The sequence below is a fragment of the Panthera tigris genome, chromosome C1 (assembly GCF_018350195.1).
Source record: "Panthera tigris isolate Pti1 chromosome C1, P.tigris_Pti1_mat1.1, whole genome shotgun sequence".
Classification (NCBI taxonomy): Eukaryota; Metazoa; Chordata; class Mammalia; order Carnivora; family Felidae; genus Panthera; species Panthera tigris.
In genome coordinates, this window is record NC_056667.1 from 213,483,515 (window position 1) to 213,507,317 (window position 23,803).

The following is a 23,803-nucleotide window of genomic DNA, read 5'->3' on the forward strand; positions in this document are numbered from 1 at the left end:
AAAGCTTGTGTGTGCATGAGCATGCATGCATATGTGTACTGGTGTGTGTGTGTGTGTGTGTGTGTCTCTGTGTGTGCATAGGGGCGTCCATGCGTGTGCTTGTGTGTGTGTGTACGTGTGGGGGGCTCCTCCTCTGGCCGCTGCCCGCTGCCCTCATCCCCGCTGGCTGTGTCTGCCCGCAGGGCGTGATTCTGTGCTTTGGCCTGTGTGCCCGTGGCCAGGTGAAGACAGTGCTGAATGTGCTCCATGACTTTGAGGAGAGGATCCAGGAGTCGGAACAGTCCTGGCAGATCGGGGCTTGGCGGGTAAGACACCCTCGCTCTACAGTCAAGTCTCTGGGGGTCGCATAGACCAGTGCTTTCAGCACCAGCCAAGGTACCTGCTAGATCTCAGTAGCAAACTCCCCCCGGTATCACCTGTCCCCGAAATGACTGAGATCCGGAGGCCTCCCCCCAACAAAGCTTTTCAGGGTGCGTCCTTTCAGGGCCCAGATATTACAAAGGAGCGCTAGCCCACCGGGGGCTCCGCAGAGCAGCACTGGGTGCTGATGGGAATTCAGAGTCCCAGGCCTCACCCACACCCACTGGACCTGAAGAGGCTGCTCAGGTAGCACTCAGTATAGGTACTTTCCACGGGTCAATGGCACTGGGGTGCAGGGCGATCATGCCCGCCGTCATATAGGAGAGAGCACTGAAGCTTGTCCAAAAGCATGCAGACGGCCACTGAGCCGAGAAGCCAGGAGCCAGGCCAAGGGAGCCTGTGGGCCGACCGCCCGAGGGGGCCCCTCTGCTGCAGGGTCACAGGTTGGCTGAGGCCCCAGTGGGGTACCGTCCAGAGTCACCGATGCCTCAGGCTTTGGCCTTGACCCAGGACCCTCGCCCCGGGCGTCTGGTAGTTTGGATGGAGACAATCAGGAGCATCCCAGGCTCCTGCCCCAGCTTCTCCACAAAGCGGGATCTGAGATGTGGATTCGTATCTGAGGCCTGGCAGGGCACGGGCAGCCCTGCGCGCCCTCCGTGGTGGGTTCGGTGGCCTGTAGCACCTCATCCCGGCATCACGACAGCCCCTGGCCCAGAGCAGGGCCTGGCAAGGAGTAGGAGCTCAGTAAGGTGTGTTGAACGGATGAGTGAATGAATGAGCGGTTCAAGATATCAGTGGAAGTGCCTTCTGCTGACTCAGTGGCTCCTTTGGTCATGTGACTGGAGACTGTCCACATGCAGCTGGGGTGGCCATTGAACCCCGACACCCCCTCTCCTCCCCTCCCCGCCCCCCCCCCCCGCCGGTGTTCTTCCTCTTCTGGCTGGGCTCGCAGAAGGACCATCCCTGGAGGCGGGAGACGGTGAAGGGCGCCCTCATGGTCATGTACAGCTGCGTGGCCTCGTACTGCCATCCCCAGATGCTCCTCACCCACGTGGACACCCCCATCACCGCTAAGATCATTCACCACTTCTCCAGCAGCTGCCAGGTAACCCCGGGAGGCCGCACCCCCCACCCAGAGCAGGGCTGGCAGAGAGCCACCTGCCTTGTAATCTGAGCACCCCGCCCCCCACCCCAAGTAGGCACCAGGAGTCTCACCTGACACCCAGCTTTGGGGAAGCTCATTTTTTCAAACTGGGTGTTCTCGGCTCCAGGGGGAGGTGGGGGACAGCCTTCCCCACCGCAGTGCCAAGTGGGTGGTTATGGGTCCCGGAAGTCACGGGACAGGTGCCCCCTCTTCCCGGCCTCACTCTCTCCCTCAGCCCTCGCCTCTGCCCCCTCCCCTCCCGGCATCTGACCCAAGACAAGGAGTGGGGTCTTCAGGGATGTAGAGAGGCTCGCTACTTTCTTGGAATGGCAAGGTGGGGGAAGCACAGAAGGGAGCAAAAGCTATTTCGTTATTGTTTCTGAAGTTGTGGCAAGATACGCATAACAGACAATTTGCCATCGTCATCATTTTTAAGGTGTGCAGTTGGGGGGCGTTAAGTACATTCACATCATTGTGCAGCCGAGTCCACCAGCCCTCTCCAGAGTTCTTTGTCCCGTAAAACGGCCACTCTGGGCCCGCTGAACACGTGCCCACGTCCCCTCTCCCCAGCCCCTGGCAACGCCCGTCCCACTCTCCGTCTCTCTGAAGTGACACCCACAAGCGTCGCGTTTGACTGGGATCTCACACACAGGTTGCCTTTTTGTGGCTGGCTTATCTCACTTAGCCTCAGGTCCTCAAGGCTTGCCCATGCCGTAAAGGCGAAAACGATTTTTATCTCAACTTACGCTATCTCTTGGGCGACACGCAGGGCACGGTGCCCCTGGCCGGTGAATGGTGTGAGCTGACCGGCATTGCTGTTCTTAGGGGGGTTGAGGGAGGTGGCGTTTTCAGAACGCTGTGCCTTGTCCGGCTGGCACCCTGGCCTTGTGGCAGAAGCTCGGGCAAGGCGGCCGAGGGACAGAACGAGGCCTGCCATCTCTCGGGGTGCCCTTGACTCTGCCTCTTACTTGGTGCAGAGGAAGGAGTGCCCTCATGCCGTGGCGGGGTCCTTATGAGAGCTGTGGCTTGGGCAGCCTGAGTCTTTGGGCTCACTCCCGACGTGCTACCTCCTTTCCTTCTTCTTGGTCTGGGCGCAGGACATCTGTCTCAAAATGGCCTTCCTGAAGAGTGTGGTGCAGGTCACCGATGCCATCGGGAACATCAAGGAGCTGGAGGACTTTGAATTTGCCCAAAAGATGAGCCTCACTGGCATTATAATAGTAAGTCGGGTGAGAGGCGTCCTTGCTCCCGGGTGGTTTTGGGGTCTGACTGCTGACCGGCTTCTCCTCGCTCAGAGGTTTTCAGAGTCCCCGAGGGCATCTGAGGGACAAGGGGGCCGTGGGGGTCACTGAAGCCCCTCCCCGTCTCAGTTCCGCTCCCAGCCAACCGTAGGAGTTCCGAGTACCATATCTGTCTATCTGACAAAGGGTTTGATGGCCAGGGAGCCTGTGGTGCCCGGAAGCGGCTGGTTCCAGGCCGGGAGACAGAGGGCCCCCGGGTCTGCCCCGTGGTGGCCCCGTGTGTTTCTCCACAGGGGGAACCTAGATTCGGCCGCAGGCAGGTCTTAAAGCTCTTTTTTTTGCACAGAACTTCAGTAAGATCTAGAAAATGTCAACTGCCTAAAGGCAAGAAGCCGCGACAGAGGCTGATAGAGTTGTGGGAGCCACAGCCCTTCAGCCCCAGACCTCCCCACTCCCTCACGATGCCCTGGGCCCCTGGAAAGCACCGCAGCTGCTTTGGAAGCTGTGCCCGAGGGAAGTGACGTGGGGTGGAACAGGAGGCCCCGAGAAGGAAATGAGCACGCCTGCTCCCGCTCTGGGCCGGCAGCGGTCCGCGTGTCATTTCACGCTAGCCGGGCACTGTTTTACACGTGACGGCTCAGGCGGGGGAGGCAGTTTGCCCAGGGACGCACGGCGAGCAGGTGGCGGGCCTGAGCGAGAAGCTCCGGTCTGTCTGGAGCCCCCCTGCTTCTCACACCAGATTTTGCTGCCTCCCCGAAAATGCTAAAAGGCCACGTGATCCTGAAAAGAGCGAACGTGGTATGGGTGTCCGCACCCCACAAAGTGCCAGGCCTTGGACACTAGCCCCCCACACTCACTGTCCTCTCTGGTGGGCTCTGGGTGGCTCATTCACCGCCCTGCTGTGCCGGGCAGGCCACCATCAAGGCGGAACCCACCGACAGCCTGGTTTCTCCTGTGCGGACCATGGCGATAGAGGCCCTCTCGCACCTGAGGTGAGCTGGGCCCCTGTTCCGGCCCGGGTGTCTCCGTGGGGAGAGGCAAAGTCCAAGACCACCCCTCAGTGTTCCTTGGGGGGCCACACCCACTTTGCCTCCCTGCCTCTGCAGCAGGGGTCTCGGGCAGCAGCCCTGGGGCGCTGGGCCATCTAGTTGGGTTGGGTGGGGTCAAGGAATTCATTTATTGATACGGTACTGATGCAGTTAATACAAAGTAATATAATACCTGAGGTTTGCCCTCCTGGAGCCGTCCATTCACTGGTGGGGAAGTAGGGAAGAGGAAGAAGTTATGGAACATCAGTGGTTAGAGTGGCCGGGTGGCCTCTGGGAATTCTGCACCCGTCGGGGCAGATGCAGTGTTTAGTCTCATAACCACCTGTTGCCTGAAGTGGCAGCACGTAGGCAGATTTGAAATAAATTTCACACACATGTCTTTGGGGACTCGGAGGTAAGATGAACACATGCAGAAGGAATCATGGGTCAGAGCTGAGTATTTGTGGGTGAACAGCAATAACAAAAAAAAAAAAAAAAAAAAATCTGAGGCCAGAAGAAGAAAGGGCTATGAACAGGATGCAATTCTGTTGATACAACAGGGGAGATCAGAAGGCATTGGCATCTGGCTTTTGACCTGGGCTTACACAAAAGAAGACGATCTGGGTAGGAGCTGGAGGTCCCGGCAGGGTGAAATATAGGACCCCTTTGGGGGGCAGTAGTTTAAAGTTAAAATGGCATGGCGGCTCCCAACCAGGGAGGCACAATAGAGCCAGCTGGGGACCTGTGAACAATACCGATATCCTGGCCCCACCTCAGACCTTTAAATAAGGATCCCTAGAGCCTGGTTGTGGCCCTTGGGTACCTCAGAGCTTCTCCAAGTAATGCTAGTGAGCACCTAGGCTTGGGAACTATTGATGAAGGGGTAGGAGAAGGGCGCCCATCGGGCAGCCAGCTACCACCCCTGAGAATTCACTAAAGCTCAGCCGGCTGGGCTCCTCTCCAGAGTTTTTGATTCAGTAGCTCTGGGGTAGGGCCAGAGAATTTGCATTTCTAAGAAGCACCAAGGTAATGTTTCTGCTGCCGGTGCAGGTATTCCGCTTGAAAGCCCTTGGGCCAGGGCCAGCCTCTGAGGCAGAGTCCATGGTCAAGGCCAGGGAGTAGCAGTGGAATATTTCTGAGCAGGAGAGGGAGAGGCTGAGAGCAGGCAACAAGAAAGAGAGCTGGCCTTGGGTCCCCGGGTCTCCCCATCGATCGCAGACACAGTCACTGGATACTGGCGACCGGGTGAAGCCAGGGCACCTGGGGAGGGACGCATGCCTGCACCCTCAACCGAGGAAGCTGGTCTCTCCCTCGTTCTGTGACATGCCTCTGCGCCCTGGACTGAGCAGTGGGGCGGCTGGGTCTCAGTCCCCCTCTGACCACCCCTCTTGTCCACTTCTTCTTCCCTTAGCTGTCTGAAGCCTTTCTACTCCACAGAGGAAAACAATGAACTGATGGATATCAGTATTCACTCTGTCATTTCTCTTCAACCTCCACTAGAGGACAATGAGTCCATTCAGGTAGGTCCCTCTGGGCCACCTCATTTTCTGGGTCAGGTCTTAGAAGTTTCCAATACCTTGGGCAGTGCTGAGAGCCCACCATCCTCAACCACCTGTGAGTGCAGCAAAGTGCAGTAGGCTCTATTAGTTAGTATAAAGTAATGCTAGCTGCTGTAACAGCTAAACCCTGAAGTCTCCATGATTTAACAAGAAGATTTATTTCACACTCAAGTCCAGCCGGCAGTGGGGGTGGAGAGGGAGCTGCTGTGTGCAGTTATTCAGGAACCGAGGCTGGCAGAGGCCCCACTCTCTTCCATGCGTGGCCCAAGGTCTCCGTGGGTACTGACATCCAGTAGAGGAAGAGAGAACGAGAAAGCGTGTCGAGGATGTATAAGCCACTCTGCCCGCTTCTCATTGGCCAGAACTCAGTCACATGGCTATGCCTAGATGCAAGGGGTGCTGGGAAATGTAGTTCCTGACTGGATGGCTGTTTCCCAGCAACAAGGTGGAGAAGGAGGACAAATCTTTTGTGGACAGGTAGCCATTTCTGCCTCAAAGTCCTGGTCCTGGATGGGGAGTCAGAAGAACTGGATTCTGGGAGTTCAGTTTCCTCCTTTGGAAAATGGGTTCCTCTTCAGAGGTGGTCTTGTGTGTCACATGAGAATTTGGGTGTAAAGAACCCAGTCTAAGCAGAGGTAAAGGGGTGGTTTTCAGATCATTTCATACTTCCCAGCCCTGGCACGGGTCCTTGCAGAGTCCTGGTGGGTGGCTGTGCACACTCCCTCATTGCTGCCCAGTGCTCTTCTCTCTTGGCCATAGACCCTGTACGCAAATGCGCTTCAGGCCCTGGAACACCTGATGGAGGGCCTCATGCAGAGGCAGCTGGACCCCAAAGGGCTGCAGGAAATGGTGCACGTGAGTTCCTTGGTGGAGGGCCAAGAGCCAGGGATGGCCACGCCCCCCAGAAAGCTGGTCTGAGGGCGAGGTTCTATGGAAAACAGGGGTATGTGTTAAAAAATTGTTTCGGTAACTGTATTTTGATAAAATTTCAGATTTGCTGAAAAGTTGCAAAAACAGTACAAAGAACTCCTGTATACCCTTCACACCTTGATTCACAGTTCTTAACAGTTGTCACATTTTCTTTATCTCTCTTTCTCTTCCCTTATCTTTCTTGTTGTACACACACACACACACACACACACACACACACACACTTTTTGAACCATGGAGAGTTACTTGCAAACATCAAGGACAAGAATGCCCTCTTATATAACAAGGGTACAATGATAAAAATCATGAGGTTTGATGTTGATGATACCATGCTGTATTCTAATCGATGGCCAATACTGAAATTTCACAAATTGTCCCAATAGTATCCCCAATAGGTGTTTCCCCCATCTAGGCTCTAAACGGGATTACCCAATGTGTTTAGCTGCCATGTCTCTTTAATCTCCTTTAATCTGGAAAAATTCCTCAGTCTTTCTTTATCTTTCATAATATTGGCATTTTTGAAGGGCACTGGCTTGTTTTTTTTTTAATTGGGTTGTTTGCTTTCTTATTGAGTTTTCAGAGGTTTTATATATTCTGAAAGCAAGTCCTTATAAGATATGTGATTTATACATATTTCCCCCCAGTCTGTGATGTATTTTTCATTGATTTCATAGTGTCTTTTGAAGAACAGAAGCTTTAAAATGTTGATGAAATCTAATTTATCATTTGTTTTCTTTAATGGATCATGGTTTTGGTGTTATATCTAAGAAGTCTGTGCCTAACCTAAGCTCACAAAGACTTTCTTTTAGAAGTTTGTAGTTTCCAGTTTTATAATTAAGTCTATGAAACATTTGGAGTTAGGTTTTGTATATGGTGTGAGGTATGGATCAAAATTTGTTTGGGGGCCTCTGGGTGGCTCAGTCGGCTAAGTGTCTGACTCTTGATTTCAGCTCAGGTCATGATCTCATGGCATTGTGAGATCAAGCCCCAAGTCAAACTCTGCATGGAGCCTGCTTGGGATTCTCTCTCTCTCTCTCTCTCTGTCTCTGTCTCTGTCTCTCTCTCTCCCCGTCTCTCTCTGTCCCTCCCCTGCTTGCGCTCACATGCATGCATGCTCTTTCTAAAAACAAGTAAATAAACATTAAAAAAATTGTTTGTTTGCTTGCTTACACACAGATAACCAGTTGTTCCAGAACCATTTGTTGGAAAGATTTTTGTCCATTGAATTATCTTTGCATCTTTGTCAAAAATCAATTGGCCATGTATGTGTGGGTCTGTATCTGGTACCTGTTCTGCTCCATTGATGTATTTGTCTGTCTTTACACCAATGTCATCCTATCTTGATTACTGTAATGTTAGTTATAATAAGTCTTATGAACAAGATCAGATAGTATGAGGCACTGACTTTGTTCTTTGTTGCTGCATTTTACAAATATTCATACGTTGTGTTCCCATTTGTTTCAGTTAAAAATACATTTTAATTTCTCTTTTAATTTTTTCTTTGACCCAGGGGTTATTTAGAACTTCCCAAATGTTGGAAGACTTTCCAGAGATCTTCCTGTTTTTGATTCCTAATTTAAATCCGTTGTGGTCTGAAGACATACTTTGTATAATTTGAATCCTTTAAAATTTTTTTTTATGTTTATTTATTTTTGAGAGAGAGAGAGAGAGAGACAGAGGGTGAGTGGGGCAGGGTCAGAGAGAGAGGGAGACACAGAATCCGAGGCAGGCTCCAGGCCCTGAGCTGTCAGCACAGAGCCAGAGGCGGGACTCGAACCCACTGACTGCGAGATCATGACCTGAGCCGAAGTCAGTTGCTCAACCCACGGAGCCATCCAGGTGCCCCAAATCCTTTTAAATCAACCGAGACTTATTTTGTTGCACAGTATGGTCTATCTTGGTGAGGGCTCTGTGTGCACCTGTATATTGTGTTGGGTGGAGTGTTCCTAAACATCAGTTAGACCAAGCTGGTTGGTAGTGTTGTTCAAGTTTTCTCTTTCCTTCCCGATTTTCCATCTTCTTGTTCCTCAGTTTCTAGGAAAGAGGTACTGAGGTCTCTGAATCTCACCATCGATGTATTTCTCCTCCGAGTTGTAGTAGTTTGGCCTCATGCACTGCTACTGCTACTGCATGTGTGAACATTAAGGCCCTGGGGTGCAAGGTGGGCGACGATCCCGCCTCCTTCACCTGCAGGCAAACATTTGGAACGAGGCCGAACACATCAGCCGGGCGCCATCTTGGTGAGGATACCTGGGGACTGTGGACTCTCTGTCCACGGCCGCATCTCCCTTGCAGGGGTGCCCGGAAGGAGAGGCAGAAGTATCCAGAACCACCCAACACCTCTGGAAGTCAGAGTCTTGAGTGGGAGAGACGAGGCGGGCAATAGCCAGCTGGGAAAGGCTGGCCTTGGGATTTTAATGTCCCCTTCTGTGTTCTGGGCTCTACCCACAGCTCCTGGAAAAGTGGATCTTGTCGGAGAGAGAAGGGGAGCGGGAGAAGGCCATGAACCTCCATCTCCATCTCCTGCAGATCCACGTGCAGAGCGTCGGTGTCTGCGTGAGTCCCGGGGCACTGATCCCCCAGCCTGCTTCTCTGGCACCCACAGCAAAGTTCCCGTCTCGATCCCTGAGGAGAGGGAACACTTCATTTTTTAAGTTTATTTATTTATTTTGAGAGAGACAGAGAGAGTGCAGGAGGGGCAGAGAGAGAGAGAGAGAGAGGGAGAGGGAGAATCCCAAGCGGGCTCTGCACTGTCAGCATGGAGCCTGACGCCGGGCTCGAACTTGCGAAAGCAAGGCCGGGGCCTACCCTCATGCTAGGTTTGAGGCCACACGCTGTGCAGAAGGCATCGCTTGGATTTTCTGACATAATTCTCACAACATCCCCTGAAACGGGAGGCTCCGTTAGACGAGGAACACGAGGGCACCAGGCTAAGCAGCCTGCCCAGGCCACACAGCTAGGTTGGCGGGGCGGCGGGGGGGGGGGGGGGAGTTCACATTTGAACCCAGGTTTCAGTTACAGGAACAAGGCAGGTGCCCTGATATAGAGCCTGGGCCTGCAGCCGGAGGGGCAGGTCCTGAGCCAGAACCCTCACATCCTGGCTGCTCTGCCTCCAGGGGCCCCGCTGGGGTACCTTCGAGCAGGGCTCACCCTCTCTGGTTGCCCGTTATGCCACCCCTGGGCAGCCCCTGGTGTGCATGGATGGACAGAGGGTGTGAGCCTTGAGGTCTCCTGTCCCTCAGATCCCCCTGAAGCTGGGGCAGTTTGGCACGCTGGTTGGACTCATTGCCCCTCGCACCTGTGACTCACACACAAGAACCCGCATGGCCTCGATGGATGTCCTGTCCAGCCTGCTGGATCTTCATGGTACGGAGACATGAGGACATCGAGGCTGGGAGGGGTGTCAGCTGTGGGACTATCCTAGGGGAGCATGGCCTCTCTGTATAGACAAACAAGGGTGACCAGCAGAGGTAATGGAGGGGATGCAGAGCTTGCTGAGAGGCCATGGAAGTTTCTGGAGGGAGAGGCTCCCTGGTTTGGCACAACTCACCGAGGTCATGTCCTGGGTATTAAGGGGCCTCACTGGGAAAACGACAGCTCAAAGATACCAAGGACACAGCAGAAGCGGCCAGACATGACCTCAGGGGCACATGCGGGGTGGTGACCTTCAGAAGGGAAGACTCTGCCTCTGGCTCACTAGCTGGTGGCCTCCCAGAAAGCAGGCATTTGAGCTTTGTGCAGAGGCGGTGTGGGGAGACAGGACAATGAAAGCAAAGGCAAGAAGAGACGGGATGTTCAGATGCCGGGCGGTGGTCCAGGCCCTCAGAGCCAGGGAGCCCCTAACCCCAACCCCATGGGCCAGGGCAGGAAGCCATTTTGACGTGGCCTGTGGGTGGGTCCTTTGTCCTTCCGATCGTGTCTAAAATTGTGTTCCCCGCAGCAAGCCAGACCTGCTCTTTGTGGGGCCCTTCCGAGGAATTGAAGCTTGCAAAATGTAAGGAGGATCTCCAGGGCTTGGACATGGAGGAGATTTTCAGTGCATCTTCCAGAATCGCCAAGGTGACACGCTGGGAGGGTCGTGTGGGCTCCTGGGCTGGACTCCAGTGCCCGGACCATGTCTGAGGCCTGGGACCTTGCTCAGCCTGGCCACACAGGCTTCATCCTCCTCCAGGGGATCACAGTCCCCATGGCTTTTGGTCCAACCCACGGCCTCTGTATCTAAACGGTGTGCGATATGTAAGTTCCCCGCTGTGATGCCTGGCACGTGATAGGTACTTAACAGTCCCACAGTCCCCACCTACCTCGTCTCCATGCCTATGATGTGCTGCACTGAGGGTGGAGGGGCCCCAGGAAGAATTAAACTCGGGATCCCGCACAGCGGTGTTGGCCCATGGGCACACTAGACCCCCAAACTCTCAGAGCTGCAGAGGGGCGGGGTCACTTCCACCTCAGGGGGCCGAGGTGGCTTTCTGGAGCAGGGGGCCTGTGGGGGGAGGCAGGATGAAGTCACGGGGCGCCAGGGCTCAGGACACAGCTTGAGGGAAGGAAACATGGGCAACATTCGGGTGAAGCTTCCTGAGCAGAGTTCGGGTGGGGTGGGCGGCGTCGGCTAGGTGAGGTGTGGGAGAGGTTGGGGAACCTGCCAGAAGAAGCCTGTGAAAGGTGGGCTGAGCTGTGAGTCTTTGAGGTGGGGGAGTAACATCCCGAGCAGGCTGGTGAGGGGGCCGGTGAGATGCCGGGCAGGGAGACGGGTAGGAGGCCCTGGCGATGTTTTGAGGGATGACCGGGGCCTGGGCTGGGGCTGCGGTGTCGGGGGGGAAGAGGGGGGTGTCGGTGATGACAAGTGGGGGCAGGACGTTGGCCTGAAACTTTGTTGTTGAACCCCAGGAGGGCTGTGCTCTGGTCCTAGGTGGTTTGCATGCAATTTAACTGTGACGAGGTGGTCTCGCTCATCCAGAAGCTTTGTGAGAACATCGGGGCCATGGACCTGTGGCATGACAAGGCCTCCGTCACCTGGATAGGCACCTTCCTCCAGAGGCGGACCAAGGAGCTAGAGGACAAGGTAGCAGAGCTATGGCTGGGCCACCTGAGGCCTGGGGCTGCCGGGGGCGCCTAGGCTAGAGGGACACGTAAGGGCCCGGCCGCACTCTCTGAGAAGGCCTCCCCAAACCCTTGGTTGTAAAGAGGAGGAGACAGTAGAGTTCTAGAATGAGAAAGAGACATGCTGAAGGTAGCCCGGTTAGTAAGTGGCCAGTGGGCCAGACGCCCGTGGCTCTCTCTCCCCGAGCATACTGACCCCTACATAGAAGACATGATAAATTCCAGGAAGAGACCAAAAGATGAGCTGGTGGTTTGACCTGCCCGCTGTCCAGTTGGGCAAGAGTCCCTGGAGGAGGGGTGTGCGGTGGGGGAGGGCAGACGCCGGGGGGGGGGGGGCCCAGGCTGTGCCGGTGATGCCCCGCCCCTCCCCAGGTGGCTGAGATCCTGGGTGCCATCTTGGTCCACCTGCCCGTGGCGGACCACCCGGAAGTGCGGCGTCTCCTCATCGAGGGCATCCTCCTGCTGGCACACTACCACCAGGAGACGGTCCTCACATCGCTCCTGAGGCAGCCCCTGCCCATGGAGAGGTGGGCGCCCCGGACAGGGAGCCACACCCCCCGGGCCATGCCCACCTCGCCACCACCGACGTATCTCAGGACGGGGCCTTGAGTGGTGCCATGTCTGACCCTGGGCTGGGTCAGACGCTCTCCCTGCCTCTCCTGCGGGAGGCGTGGCCTCTGAGGACCATGGACTTAGAGCCCCAGGGTCACAGGTCCGTCCTACGGAGCTGGAGTCCAGACCCCGCAGTTTCTCAGGCGTCCCCTCTGGACCCTGCCCACAGCAGCCCTTTCCTTCTCTGTGGAGAACAGAACTCTGGGCGCCCTCTGAGTTTGGGCCGCTCTAGGACATGCCTGAGGACGTGGCCACCAAGGCCCGGGCGGGCCTCAGAGGGGCTCCACCCTGTCCCTCTGTCCTTCCAAGTGCTGCCCTGAGAGGGGATGTCCAGGTGCCCAACGGATGACCTGGCAGGACCTCATGCCCCTCAGGTGGCCTCGTGACCCCCTGCTGCCCGGTGTTATCCTCATGGACTGCTGAGTCCCCGTGTCTCTCTCACCGTGTCACACAGGCAGCTGGCAGCGTCTCACCCGACCGGGGGCGTGTGTTTGCGATGGTACCGGGGTTCCCTGGGCACAACCCAGAAAGGGGTGGGCGCTGCCCCCAGAGCAGCCAAGGCTGCAGAGCAAAGACAGGCCTGGAGACCGTTGGTGGAGGGAGAGGGGACAGGTGTCACCCAGCAAGCTGTCACATGAACAGAGAGGCCTCAGATCCAGAACCTCAAGGGCTGGCCCGGGCGAAAGGCAGGCCTGGTTGTGCTGTGGGCGGAGGGCAGTGCGGATTGCTTGATTTGATGGGGGCGGTGGCTTTTGGAGCAGTGCCGAGTGCGGGGGGCGTGCAGTGCAGGCCCCTGTGTGGCCTCCGTCGGGCTGGCGATCTCGGCGGCCCGGGTCACGCTGGCTTTCACTATACTGGTGAGCTATCGCTGTGTAACAAACTGTCCCCACCTTGGAAGCTCAGAACAACCCCTGTTATTATCTCAGTTTCCACGGTCAAGAATCTGGGGACGGCAGAGCTGGGGACTGTGTTCAGGGTCTCACGGGGTGGCGGCCAGGCTGAGATTTTCCGGAACCCAGGTCGTCCCTCAGGCTCACGCGGTTGTTTCTTGCCGTCGTAGGGTGAGGTCCTGCTTTCTTGTCTCCTTACACCCCGACGTCTCCTGTATGAGAAGTGGTTGCTGATGAGCCCACGTGCCCGTGCCTCCGTTCTGTTCCCGCCACCGGGCACCGGGTCGTGTGCCCTCCCAAGCCCACCTCCCGCACGCGTGTGATTGGCTTTGTGGATTCACACGGGCCGTGTCCGCCTCTCCTTGTTCCGTTGGATCTTGGCGGACTTGCCGCTTTGGCCCTTTTAGAGCCCCCCCAGGCCCTCGCTCCCCTGGACCTGTGCACACCCGGCCCGTTAACACTATCCTGGGGACCTTCCCTTCTCGGCAGAGCCACAGGCTTGGACTTGGGGGGCGGGGAGCTGCTTCAAATGCAGTCTGGCAGGCTACTTGGCCTCTGCAGGCCTCCTGCCCCCTTCTGTGCGCTACGGACATGAAAACATCGTCCTCAAAGGCGTGTTGGGAGCAGGAGGCGCCGTGATATCTGCAAGCTGCTTAGGACCCGACAGATTGGGTCCTTGGCAGCTGTTGCTGGACGTACCTATAAAATCATCGGAGAGGAGGCCTGGCAGGTGCCTCTAAGGTCACCTAGTGGTGGGGCCGCAGTTTCCCGGGGCGAGGGGGAGGGCGTGGCAGAGAAAGATAGCAGCGTGTGGAGTCACGGACCTGGGTTCTAGTTATGCAACCTTTAGGCAGCTCACTCCACCTCCCTGATGTTCAGCCTCCGGAGTCTGACCCCTACTCAGGGGCTCGCCTGAGGGTCCAAAGGGGCTCTTAGCTGCCAGGGTACGAGGCGGGAGACCCACGGTCCTCGTCTCTTGTCTTTGGTTAGCCACCTGACGGAGGTGTGGCTGGCCGTGGCCGAGAACGTGCCCTTTGCCCGAACGATGCTCCATGGGCTGATGGGCCGGCTGCAGGCGAGGTTCACCCCCAGGGCCAATGCCACCTCCAAAGCTGACATCTGGCGCCTGGCCGCGGTGGACCCTCTGATGGTGAGTCACAGGGGCGGGCCCCGGGGCTCCTTGGGGGCTCAGAGTAGGAGCCCTGACGCCTCAGCCCTTGTCTCTGCAGACCCTGTGCACCATTCACCTCCTCATCCAGAAGATGGATATGGACGACAGGGTCCTGGACCTCTTCCCCGACCTCATCTACACCCTCCTGCTGCAGCTCAGCGGCAGCCAGGGGCCAGAGGCTGTGTCGCCCGTCCTCAAGACGTGGAGACTCGTCCACGTGGGGACCCTGCCCGAGGAGATCAATCTGCAGAGGTGCTCTCGAGGGCGGGGGTGGGTGGGTATGGCGGGCAAAGCCGTGGGCCCGAGCTGGACGCCGCCTCTGGGAAGTCACGGATCCCAAGAGTCACCTCCACCAAGAGGCCTCGTTGTCCTCTCCTGATGGGGAGAAGCTTCCGGAAGCAGATCCCACAACCCTCCCTCACACGAGTCCGGCACGGTGTGGTTTTCGCTGTTCGAGGACCCACTCTGCCACGTGATCGCCCTTAGCCCCTTGAGCTCGGCCCGGCGGACAGCGGGACGCCCTCTTCTCTGAGCCGGGTTCAGTGCCTGGGGGCGCCCGGGGGGAGCTTTGTCGAGACGTAGCCCCGCCTTCCTCCAGGATCACGATCGAGTCCATGCAGCTTCTGTTCGGAAGACTCAGCAGCGAGCAGCTGGTCCGCACGCTGGAGGAGCAGGGCGTGTGGAGCCTCCTGGAGACTAGCTCCACGTTCCTGCAGGGCGCGGGCCTGCTGGCCAGGTGGGCATCCGGGCTCCCCGTGCCGGGCAGTGGGAGCGGCTCCACGGGGCAGCGGCCGAGCAGCCCTCCCGGCCCCCTGGCCCTGTCCCCCCCGCAGGTTCTGCATGCGGAACATGGAGGGCTACAGGCAGCGGCTGTCAGAGCTGGTGCTCAGGGGCATGGACTCGGATGTCCTCAGCTGTCGCATCAGCAGCACGGCGGTCTGCGTGGAAGTGAGGCTCAGGGCGCGGAGGGCCGGGTGGGCTGGGGTGGGGGCTGGGGGGTGCCCCCCCAGCCCCTCTCCGGGGCAAGAGCCCAGGCTCTGAGGGGCATCTGAGTCAGGGGATGTGTTCGTTCACCGGTTCGTCACACGATCCGGGGTGCGCATCTAAGTGAGGCGTGCTGTGCTGAGCGCCGGCAACACCCAGGGGCCCGGATGAGGGCACCTCGGCTCTCGCCAGGGTCGATGGTGCTGGGGGAGGCCTCGCAGGAAGGTCTCGAGGGGTCAGCGGGGCTTTGCCAGGCAGGAAGACCGGGGAAGGGTGGGATGGCCGCTGGGGCCCAGTTCCCCTTCTGTGCAGTTGGGGCACTTTCGGGGGCCTGAGGGAATTGGCCAGAAAACTTTTAGGAGAAATTGTGCTGGCTGCATGATGCCCAACATGCTTTTAGGAGCCCAACATCACCTAGGGCAGCACTGGCAACCTTTTTCTGTAAAAGGCTGGATAGCACATTTCCCATTTTGGAGTCACCAGTTCGGTGTTTCGTTTTCTTTAGGTTTATTTTTAAAAAATTTTTTAGTGTTTATTTTTGAGAGGTGGGGGAGGGGCAGAGCGAGAGGGAGACACAGGACCCGAAGCAGGCTCCGGGCTCCGAGCCGTCAGCACGGAGCCCGACGCGGGGCTTGACCTCACGAACGCTGAGATCATGACCTGAGCCGCAGTTGGACGCTAAACCGACTAAACCACCCAGGCGCCCCTTTAGGTTTATCGAAAACACATTCATGTGTGCGTACGTGTGCGCGTGCACACACACGTCAGAGGGGTCCCCGTTGGCCGGAGTCCTGGCATTTTGAGCGCTGGGCCCCTTGTGACTCTCGGACTCCCGGATGAGTGAAGTTCACGCTCCTCGTGCACTCCTGTCCAGGCCCAGCAGGCACGGCTCTTGGACACGGTGGCTGCTTTGTCAGGGTAACTGAATGAACGTAAGGTCACAACGTACGAGGTTTTTCCCGTGTATTTCTCCATGAAGCCTCCCGACCATCCTGTGAGGCAGGTACTGGTGTCAGCCCCTTCTTACAGGCGAGGCCACGGAGGCTCAGAGGAGTTAAGTGACTTGCCGGGGGCCCCAGCCGGCCGGCGGAGGAGCCCAGAGCTGGTCCGGGGGAGCTGGGGCTCCGAATCCTCTCCTCTTCGCAGAGACCATTCTGTGCACTGGGTCTAATCACACGTCCCATCCCGAGGCTGAGAAAGGGGCCTATATGGGCGGTGACTGTAGAAAGTTCTCTCTTCTAGCTCATGGGCGACCCAGTTCTGTACCAGGAGAAGCTGCTGAAGCCCACGGTGTTGATGCTGGAGAAGGGCGTGGACCAGGAGGACGAGGCCTTGAGGGTGCTCTCCCTGCGTGCCCTGGGCAACATGGCCCTGGGTGCCCCCAAGAAGGTCCTGCGCCCGACCCTGAGCTCAGGGGCCCAGGGTGCAGGGCCTGGGGGGGCTGAGGGCCCGGGGCTGGCGTGTTCTGGCCGATGGGGGAGGTGAACCAGGTGGGGACTGAAGCTCCCCGTGGCCCCCTCCCCCACCCGCACCCCAGGTGAGGCAGTACCGGAAGCTGTTACTGGAGAAGTGCCTGGGCTCCCTGCGGGAGCCCGTGGTCACCAGTGTGACCTCCGAGGGCATGGAGGCCCTGGCCAAGATCCTGGCTGAGCTCCGGGAGGGCGACGTCGGGTCCTCGTTCGGCATCATCTCCGAGCGGTGCAGGGCCTTCTTCGACAACGTGAGTCCAGATCGTGGCCTTACTCGGTCCCGGCCCTCGCTGGGGGCTTCCCACGTGCCCACACACACGGGCGAGCACCTCTTATCCCCGTAAGAAAGGACAAAAGACGTGCTCTGGGACAGGAGGGGCCTCAGGTCTGACTTGGTGCCCACGCATCCGTTAGCCGATCCTGGGGTCCCACAAAAGGAAAACAAAACCTCTTGTTCTAGGACTCGTGGGACCCCTCCCCTGCGCGTAGGGTGTGAGCCTCTCCTCCTAATGCCTCGCAGCCTGCAGAAGCTCTCCGGGCACCTGGGTGGTGGCGGGCGGAGGGCCTCCATCCTGAGGGAATGATCCAGAAGCCTTTGCGGGGGCCGAGGCAGCCCAAAGGGTCCACGGAGAGGCAGGTGGCTGGGGTTTCGTTGGGCTTCTTGTGTCCTGAATTTCAGGACTCGTCTGTACATGTCGACCACAGGAGAGTGAGCTGCTGCGTTTAAAAGCCTTCGTCCTGTTTGGGAAGCTGGCAAAGCTGGTCAGGATCTCTAAGAAACACTTCTTCAAGGAGGAAGTGAAAAAAGCCTGGATTCCCCTCATGCTGCACTGCCGGGACCCCTGCTCCGAGGCAGCCCAGGTGAGTCGCGCCCTCCTCTTTGTGGCCCAGAGTGTGGGGACCTCTGGTCCCCGAAGGAGAACGTAGGCGGGTCTGCGGGCTCAGCCTCTGCCCACGTCCCTCTTGGTCGGCCCCGTTCCTCACGCGGGGCTGGGGAGGGGGTCCGGCCGGCTGACCCGCCAACCGGCCTACTGAGGCATCTCGGCGCTGTGGGGAACACGGCCCGGCGGTCTTCTCCCCCAGTCACGGCCTGCAGGCACCCTCTGCCCAGCCTCCTTTTCCTTCCAGCGGATTCCACAGCTTGCCATCATCACCCTTGGGTGTTATGACCCGCTCACGCTCCAGACTTGCCTTAAATCCCTCCTCAGTGGCCCGTTTCCCCTCCCTCTCGGGGGGCCCGGTTCTTCCCCCAGTTCGGGCGTGGGGAGGGCAGGGGAGACCCACAGCTCCTGCCTGTCCGACCGCCTCCCCTCACCCCGTGCAGGTCCGTGACCCTGACCTCTGCCTTCTCTCTCCACACGTCTTCCTGTGTGGACTGGGGCAGGGGGCCAGGGAGAGGGGGCTGAGATTAGGGGCAGTTCTGTCCCCTCCCCGAGAGCTGTGGGGCACTCAGCAGCTCACGCTCCACTACTGCCTCAGTCTCCAGTTCCGGGGTCCCGGGAGTCCCGCCCTGGTGAGCGTTGCGGGTGTCCACGCGGGGTGGGGTGGGCTGGCGGCACCTATGGGTTGCTGAGGGGCATCCTGTGGGGCACTCCTGACTCCTGCTCGGCCTCGGGGACTCTGGTGACCCAGCCCATGAGTTCTCAGCCCTCAGAGACTCTCTCCTCACAAATCCATCAGTGGCTCTCACTGTTCTTTCACCTTGTATCAGCAGCTGTCCCGCGGGGTGAGCCTCAGGGAAGGAACGCCTGGGAAGGCGGCCGAGAGGGTTTAATGAAAGAACGGCAAAGAGGGGTGGGGGCTGGGGAGGCCACAAGGGAGGCAAAGGCCTGGGCTGGTTCCGGGCACACGGTTGCCACGCGTGTCCCTGGCGAATAGGTACCCCAACCCCTCTCCACACTCCCCTGCCCAGTCTCCTAGCCTATCCTCCCGTGAACTAACCCTGCCGGAGGCCGGAGGCCGGGGGGCCCGGTTGCTGCAGTGCTCAGGGAAGGTCTGGGAGTGAGAAAGCTCACCCCGGTCCTATCTGTCCCTGCCAGGCCCCTGACCCCAATCTCCCAGAGGGGCAGGTCCTGGGCAGGGCTGCTGAGGGCACGGAGGTTGCTGACTGAGGGACAAGAGGGCTGCGTAGCTGGCGGGGCTCCGGTCACAGGTACACTTCCCCGGGGCTGCCCCCTGGCTTCTCGACGGAACGCCAGCCCTGCCATCCCCACCCCTACCCCCAGACCGTGTGAACCCCCTCGGTCTGCCTGGCGCCCTCCCTGCCATCCCCCGCCCTGTGCCCCTCCAGGCCTGCAAGACCACCATGTTTCAGTGTGTGCACTTCTGGGGCTGGAAGGCCCTGGAGAACAGCCCGGGCCGAAGTAACACCAGTGCGGCCGAGGAGATGACTGTTTTCCAGATGATGCTGTGCTCCATCCCGGTGAGGAGGCTGAGGGCGTGGGCCTGTTGGAGGGCCGCCCGGGGCCTGGGGCTCTGGGTCACGGCTGCCATAGACCTCTCTCCCGTGACCATGTGCTCACCTTCCTGGCGTGAAGCGTCAAGGCCAGCGCGGTCCGACAGAGAGAGAACGCAAGCCGCATGCCCCCACGTTTTCTAGTAGCCATGTTAAGAGAAGAGAAAGAGGGGAAACCAAACAATCATAGATTTTATCTGACCCAGTAGATCCAAACCATTGTCATGTCAACATGCAATCGATGTGCCAATTATTAACGGGGTATGTTCCAGTTTGGGGGGTACTGTCTTCAAAATGCAGGAGGCACCTGGCACTTAATTCAGACCAGTCACGTTTCGAGTGCTCAAGGGCCACGTGTGGCCAGTGGCTATGGTATGGGACAGCCGCAGAGTCTAAAGGCCAATGTGATCTCCTCTCTGGGTCAGACAGAAGGTAACAGGGGGCTGAAAGTCCCTAAGTTGCCCAGCTAATAATTCGCTGTGCGATGCTGGGATGTGCACTTGCCCTCTCTGGGCAGACCCTCCCGCATCAGACAGATGGGAACCCGCTCTGTGAGCAGCCCATCTCTAAGGCCTCATCCTCCATGGCTCTGTCCATCCTGTGTCTATTTGCAGACTCAGAAAAAGCCTGCTGTTCTCTATAGCTTCTTGCTAGAAACGATGACCTACGTTAATAGTAACTTGCCCAGGATCAGAACTGCTGCGTGCGACCTGGCAGGTGAGCGAGCAGGTGTCTCCAGATGCAGGAGGGACCTTGAGGGCCACACCCAGGCCTGGAGCGGGAGGTGGCCGAGGAGGGGCCAGACTCAGGCGGAAGCCCCCCGGCACGTGTCCTGTCACACCCAGCTGCACACCTGCCTGATTCTCAGCTAGGCATCTTCAGCGGAAGCCTAAACAGATACCTCCTAAGGTCAAACGGAATCTCCCACTGGCCTAATATTTGTGTGATGAGCATCTCGCTGGCTCTCGTTTTAGGAATTATTATGCAGCAGATGCCTGCACATCACCTGAAGAAACTGGACTTTCCGGCACTACGGAATTGTAAGTAGAGAAGACCCAATTCTACGGAGTCCTCGGCCTCATTCGGGGAATTTAGAGAAAGGGCCTGGGGAAGAGCCAGCACACCCTTTGTTGTCTTTTTGTTTTTTTCTTTTCTTTTCTTTTTTTTGTTTTTGTCTTTGGCGGGGTTGAGGGACGGGGGCGTGCAATCAGGGTGCACAGAGATGGACGAGCCTGCAGGGGGCTTTCTGGAAGAAAACGATTTGACCCGGGAGGTCTTTCGCTCATTTCTTTGGGCCTTCTGCCCGCCTCCCCATCACGAATGTCTACGAGATGTTTCCACCCTGAATCCCTCAACTGAATCCCTACACCGCATGCGACTTCTGTGGGCGATCTTTCTGTCCCTGTTAGAGAAGTAACAGAAGGCTGAGATGGGGTGTGTGTGTGCGTGTGTGTGTAGACGCAGATCCCCTGCCGTCTTCTGATCTCAAGTACAAAGGGTTCTGCTTCTGCAGCCTGTGTGAGCCCCTAGCCGCACAAGCGGCTTCGGGACCTCCTACCAGCTCCACTGCCCGTGGCAGAGGGCACGGCCGAGCGGGGTCCCGACTCTCCTGTTTGTGCCCACTCTCAGCTCTCCAGGAGCTGCAGTTGGACTTGGATCCTGGGGTCCGGAGGGCAGCCCTGGAGACCCTCAAAGTCTTGGATACTTGCTGTCAGCACCAGCTTTTGGCTTCTCCCGAAGGAATTTGCTAGATGGTCCGAACGCAAAGCGCAGGCTGCCTCTTCAGAGTGCCGAACCACAGCCGTGCAAGCCACTTTTTAATTTAGTTTGTACGAAAAGCATCGTTCTAAAATAATCAGTGTCCCTTTCTTTCCTTCCCTTGGAAAATAAGCCTCCATTGCCGTTTGGAGTACGGATTCCTGACTTGGAAGGTGACAACGTCCCTGAGCCCAGGCAGTGGGGCAAAGGGAGGATTTACTTCCAATGGGGTCGTTTTACTTCCGCTTTCCCCGGATCGTGTGAGGGTCTGAATCCACGTTTGTGCCCCCCACGCTGATGGTGTGTCCCCTGCCAGGCGCTGTGCCGGGAAGTGAGGGGAGGCAGGCGGCCGTCTGGCCCCTGCCCCCCAGGACCCCACCCTTGAAGGGAAAAGAGGCATCTCTGCCGGGGACTGTGATACACATCCGAAGAAGGAGGGTGGAAGTGCCCCAGTGGCGCAGGGGTGGGTGGGAGGGGGGAGTGCCCACCAGCCTGGGGACGATGGGGGATGTCTCCAGGAAGCGACACAACACCAGGCCTGTCCTCACTCTTCCCATCGTGGGGCCGGATGGGACAGGCTGGGGCAGGGACCCGGCAAAGCCTGGAACAGAACCCGGTTGAGGGGCAAGAAGGGGAAATAAATGAAGGTCATGTCCAAGCAACAGGCAGGGGACAGGGGAGGCGGGCAGGGAAGGTTCCCTGCACTTAGGCCGTCAACAGAGTAGTCTGTGGTTGCCTCCTGAGCAGGTAACGGCGGGACTCTCAAAGGCAGTCGCCACCCCGGGCCCCTCGGTGGGAGGGGGCTGCTGGACAGCGCAACGCATCATCGTCGCTGCGCCACAGGCTTCCCGGGACCCCACTGGTTTCCCCACTGTTTTGTGGCTCCCGTGGGATAGTGAGGGTATTTTCAGACACAGGCGGGAACAGACAAGCCATTCACTACAGGCACGGAGGAAAGGGCCACAGGTGTGGACAACAGTCTTCAATCCCCTTCATGCCTGTGCAGAACATTTCCAGACGGCTTATAGGCCTAAATTTGGAACGCAAAGACGCAAGACAATAGAGTGTTTTTTAAAAATATTTTCTTAAAAAAAAATTTTTTTTTAATGTTTTATTTTTGAGAGAGACAGAGTGTGAGTGGGGGAGGAGCAGAGAGAGGAGACACAGAATCGGAAGCAGGCTCCAGGCTCCGAGCTGTCAGCACAGAGCCTGATGCAGGGCTTGAACTCACGAACCGCGAGATCGTGACCTGAGCCGAAGTCGGACGCCTAACCGACTGAGCCACCCAGGTGCCCCCAAAGGATTTTATTTTTAAGTAAACTCTACACCCAATGTGGGGCTCGAACTCACAACCCTGAGATCAAGAGTCACATGCTCCACCAACTGTACCAGCCAGGTGCCCCACCGATAGAGTATTTTTTATCCTGAGAGTAGGTTTTCTTTAAAAGGTAACAGCAAAGGCCAGAAAAAAATAAAGGATTAAGCTATCCGATTCTGTTAACATGTAACTTCTGGGCAATAAAATGCCATAAAGTTAAATGACAAATCACAGATAGATCTGTGTTAAATGACAAATCACTTGCAGTTTATATAAACGAGATTGGTTCATATAATTGGACGGGCATCCAGAACATATCCTACATCGGTAAGAAACAAAGCCAGTTAACAAGAGAGGCCTGAGGGGACGCTTGGAAAGCCAGGACCCCTGAAATGCAAACTGCGATACGTCTCACACCCCCCAAGTGGCACTGACTGGTGGCAATAATGTGGGAGGTGGGACCTCTCCTATCGCCAGAGCGCAAACTGAAATAACCGTTTGGGAAAGCGATTTGGCAATAATTAGGGAAGCTGAAAACACCTGTCCACGACCTCTAGACGTAAGCCACAGGTGAGCCCATGCACGCACGCATCACGGCTGTGCGTGTGTCCTTAGACATCCAGCAGGACGGGGTGGGGGGGAAACCAGCCACCTGAACTCTTGAGATACGAGACACCCGCACCTATCACCTCCCGTCAAGTGCAAACACCTCTTGTGAAACCAAGTTGCAGAATGCGAGCAGTACTAAACTGTGTGCACGTTGAAGACACAGACCACCTCACATATAGCCTATGGGCTCCTTCATTGGCGGATCCCATAAATTAGCTAAGACCCCTGGCACCCGGGTGGCTCAGTCGATTAAGCGTCCAACTCTTGACTTCGGCTTAGGTCGTGATCTCATGGTTCGTGAGATCGAGCCCTGTGTCGGGCTCTGTGCTGGGCATGGAACCTGCTTGAGATTCTCTCTCTCTCAAAAAAAAAATAGTAATAATTAGCTAAGACCCATGCCCAATCTCTTCCCCCTTGCCTTCTTCCTGTAGATGATAATCAAACCCCCTGTTTCCCAGTCTCTGCAGCAGCCGGGCCTGGCCTGGCCAGAGACAACAACACAGGCCTACTACGGATGAGGCAGGAGGCGTGGGGGGGGGGGGGGGAGGGGGCGGGGCTTGGAGGGGGCGGTGGTGTGGACAAGGCACGTTTAGGCTAAGGGTATTTTTTCCCGACAAAGAGCAGAGACTGGGTTGTGCTCTTCTTAGGAACACAAGGGAAAGGTCTGGAACTGCAGGGGCCACCCCAGCCTTGTTGGTGCCTGGGCCAGCGGCCCCTTGCCAGCCTGTGCCGAGAAGAGTGAGCTGCCCGTGAGGGGTAAGGCTCTCGGAATGTTCTCCGCTGCGAGCGGCACAGCCCTTCTGGTTCCCACGGCTCTGGACTGAACGTGAACCCCCAAATCCACATATGGAGGTCCTAACCTCAGTGTGATGGAATCCGAGGTGGGGCCTCCGGGAGGTGATTCGGTTTAGAGGAGGTCACCAGGGTGGGGCCTGCACGAAGGGATTAGTGCCCTTTTAAGAAGAGACACCGGGCTGAGGGCCCTCAGCAGAGCAGACTGTCCGGGGCTCGGATCTCTGACTCCCAGCCTCCAGAACCGTGGGAAGTAAGTTTCTGCTGTGTAAGGTCCCTGGTCAGTGGGATTCTGTTAAGGCGGCCTGAGCTAATTCCTACACTCGGGTAATGTGGTCCCAGCATGAAGGTGTAGGCGGAAAGGGGCACATATCAGTATCAGG

General features: G+C 57.5%; 1 protein-coding gene across 7 annotated transcripts in view; it reads left to right on the forward strand.

The window, feature by feature from the left end:
- Window positions 1–20,798, forward strand: part of MROH2A (maestro heat like repeat family member 2A) — a 44,559-nt gene extending 23,761 nt beyond the window's left edge. For 3 of the 7 annotated variants that reach the window (XM_042995717.1, XM_042995720.1, XM_042995719.1), the window contains 23 exons: window positions 183–305; window positions 1,313–1,465; window positions 2,602–2,724; window positions 3,658–3,737; window positions 5,185–5,293; window positions 6,092–6,187; window positions 8,714–8,818; window positions 9,505–9,628; window positions 10,203–10,321; window positions 11,172–11,324; window positions 11,735–11,889; window positions 13,855–14,014; window positions 14,094–14,287; window positions 14,634–14,771; window positions 14,869–14,983; window positions 16,262–16,408; window positions 16,557–16,739; window positions 17,194–17,349; window positions 17,813–18,001; window positions 18,779–18,910; window positions 19,558–19,660; window positions 19,918–19,983; window positions 20,573–20,798. In XM_042995717.1, the coding sequence (XP_042851651.1) occupies window positions 183–305; window positions 1,313–1,465; window positions 2,602–2,724; window positions 3,658–3,737; window positions 5,185–5,293; window positions 6,092–6,187; window positions 8,714–8,818; window positions 9,505–9,628; window positions 10,203–10,321; window positions 11,172–11,324; window positions 11,735–11,889; window positions 13,855–14,014; window positions 14,094–14,287; window positions 14,634–14,771; window positions 14,869–14,983; window positions 16,262–16,408; window positions 16,557–16,739; window positions 17,194–17,349; window positions 17,813–18,001; window positions 18,779–18,910; window positions 19,558–19,660; window positions 19,918–19,983; window positions 20,573–20,694 (3,045 nt within the window). In that variant the 3' untranslated portion in view covers window positions 20,695–20,798. Of the gene's footprint in view, window positions 1–182; window positions 306–1,312; window positions 1,466–2,601; window positions 2,725–3,657; window positions 3,738–5,184; window positions 5,294–6,091; window positions 6,188–8,713; window positions 8,819–9,504; window positions 9,629–10,202; window positions 10,322–11,171; window positions 11,325–11,734; window positions 11,890–13,854; window positions 14,015–14,093; window positions 14,288–14,633; window positions 14,772–14,868; window positions 14,984–16,261; window positions 16,409–16,556; window positions 16,740–17,193; window positions 17,350–17,812; window positions 18,002–18,527; window positions 18,641–18,778; window positions 18,911–19,557; window positions 19,661–19,917; window positions 19,984–20,572 lie in introns of those variants that run through there. The other 4 variants (XM_042995718.1, XM_042995721.1, XM_042995723.1 and 1 more) reach the window with 4 other exon arrangements.
- Window positions 20,799–23,803: the final 3,005 nt, after the last annotated feature.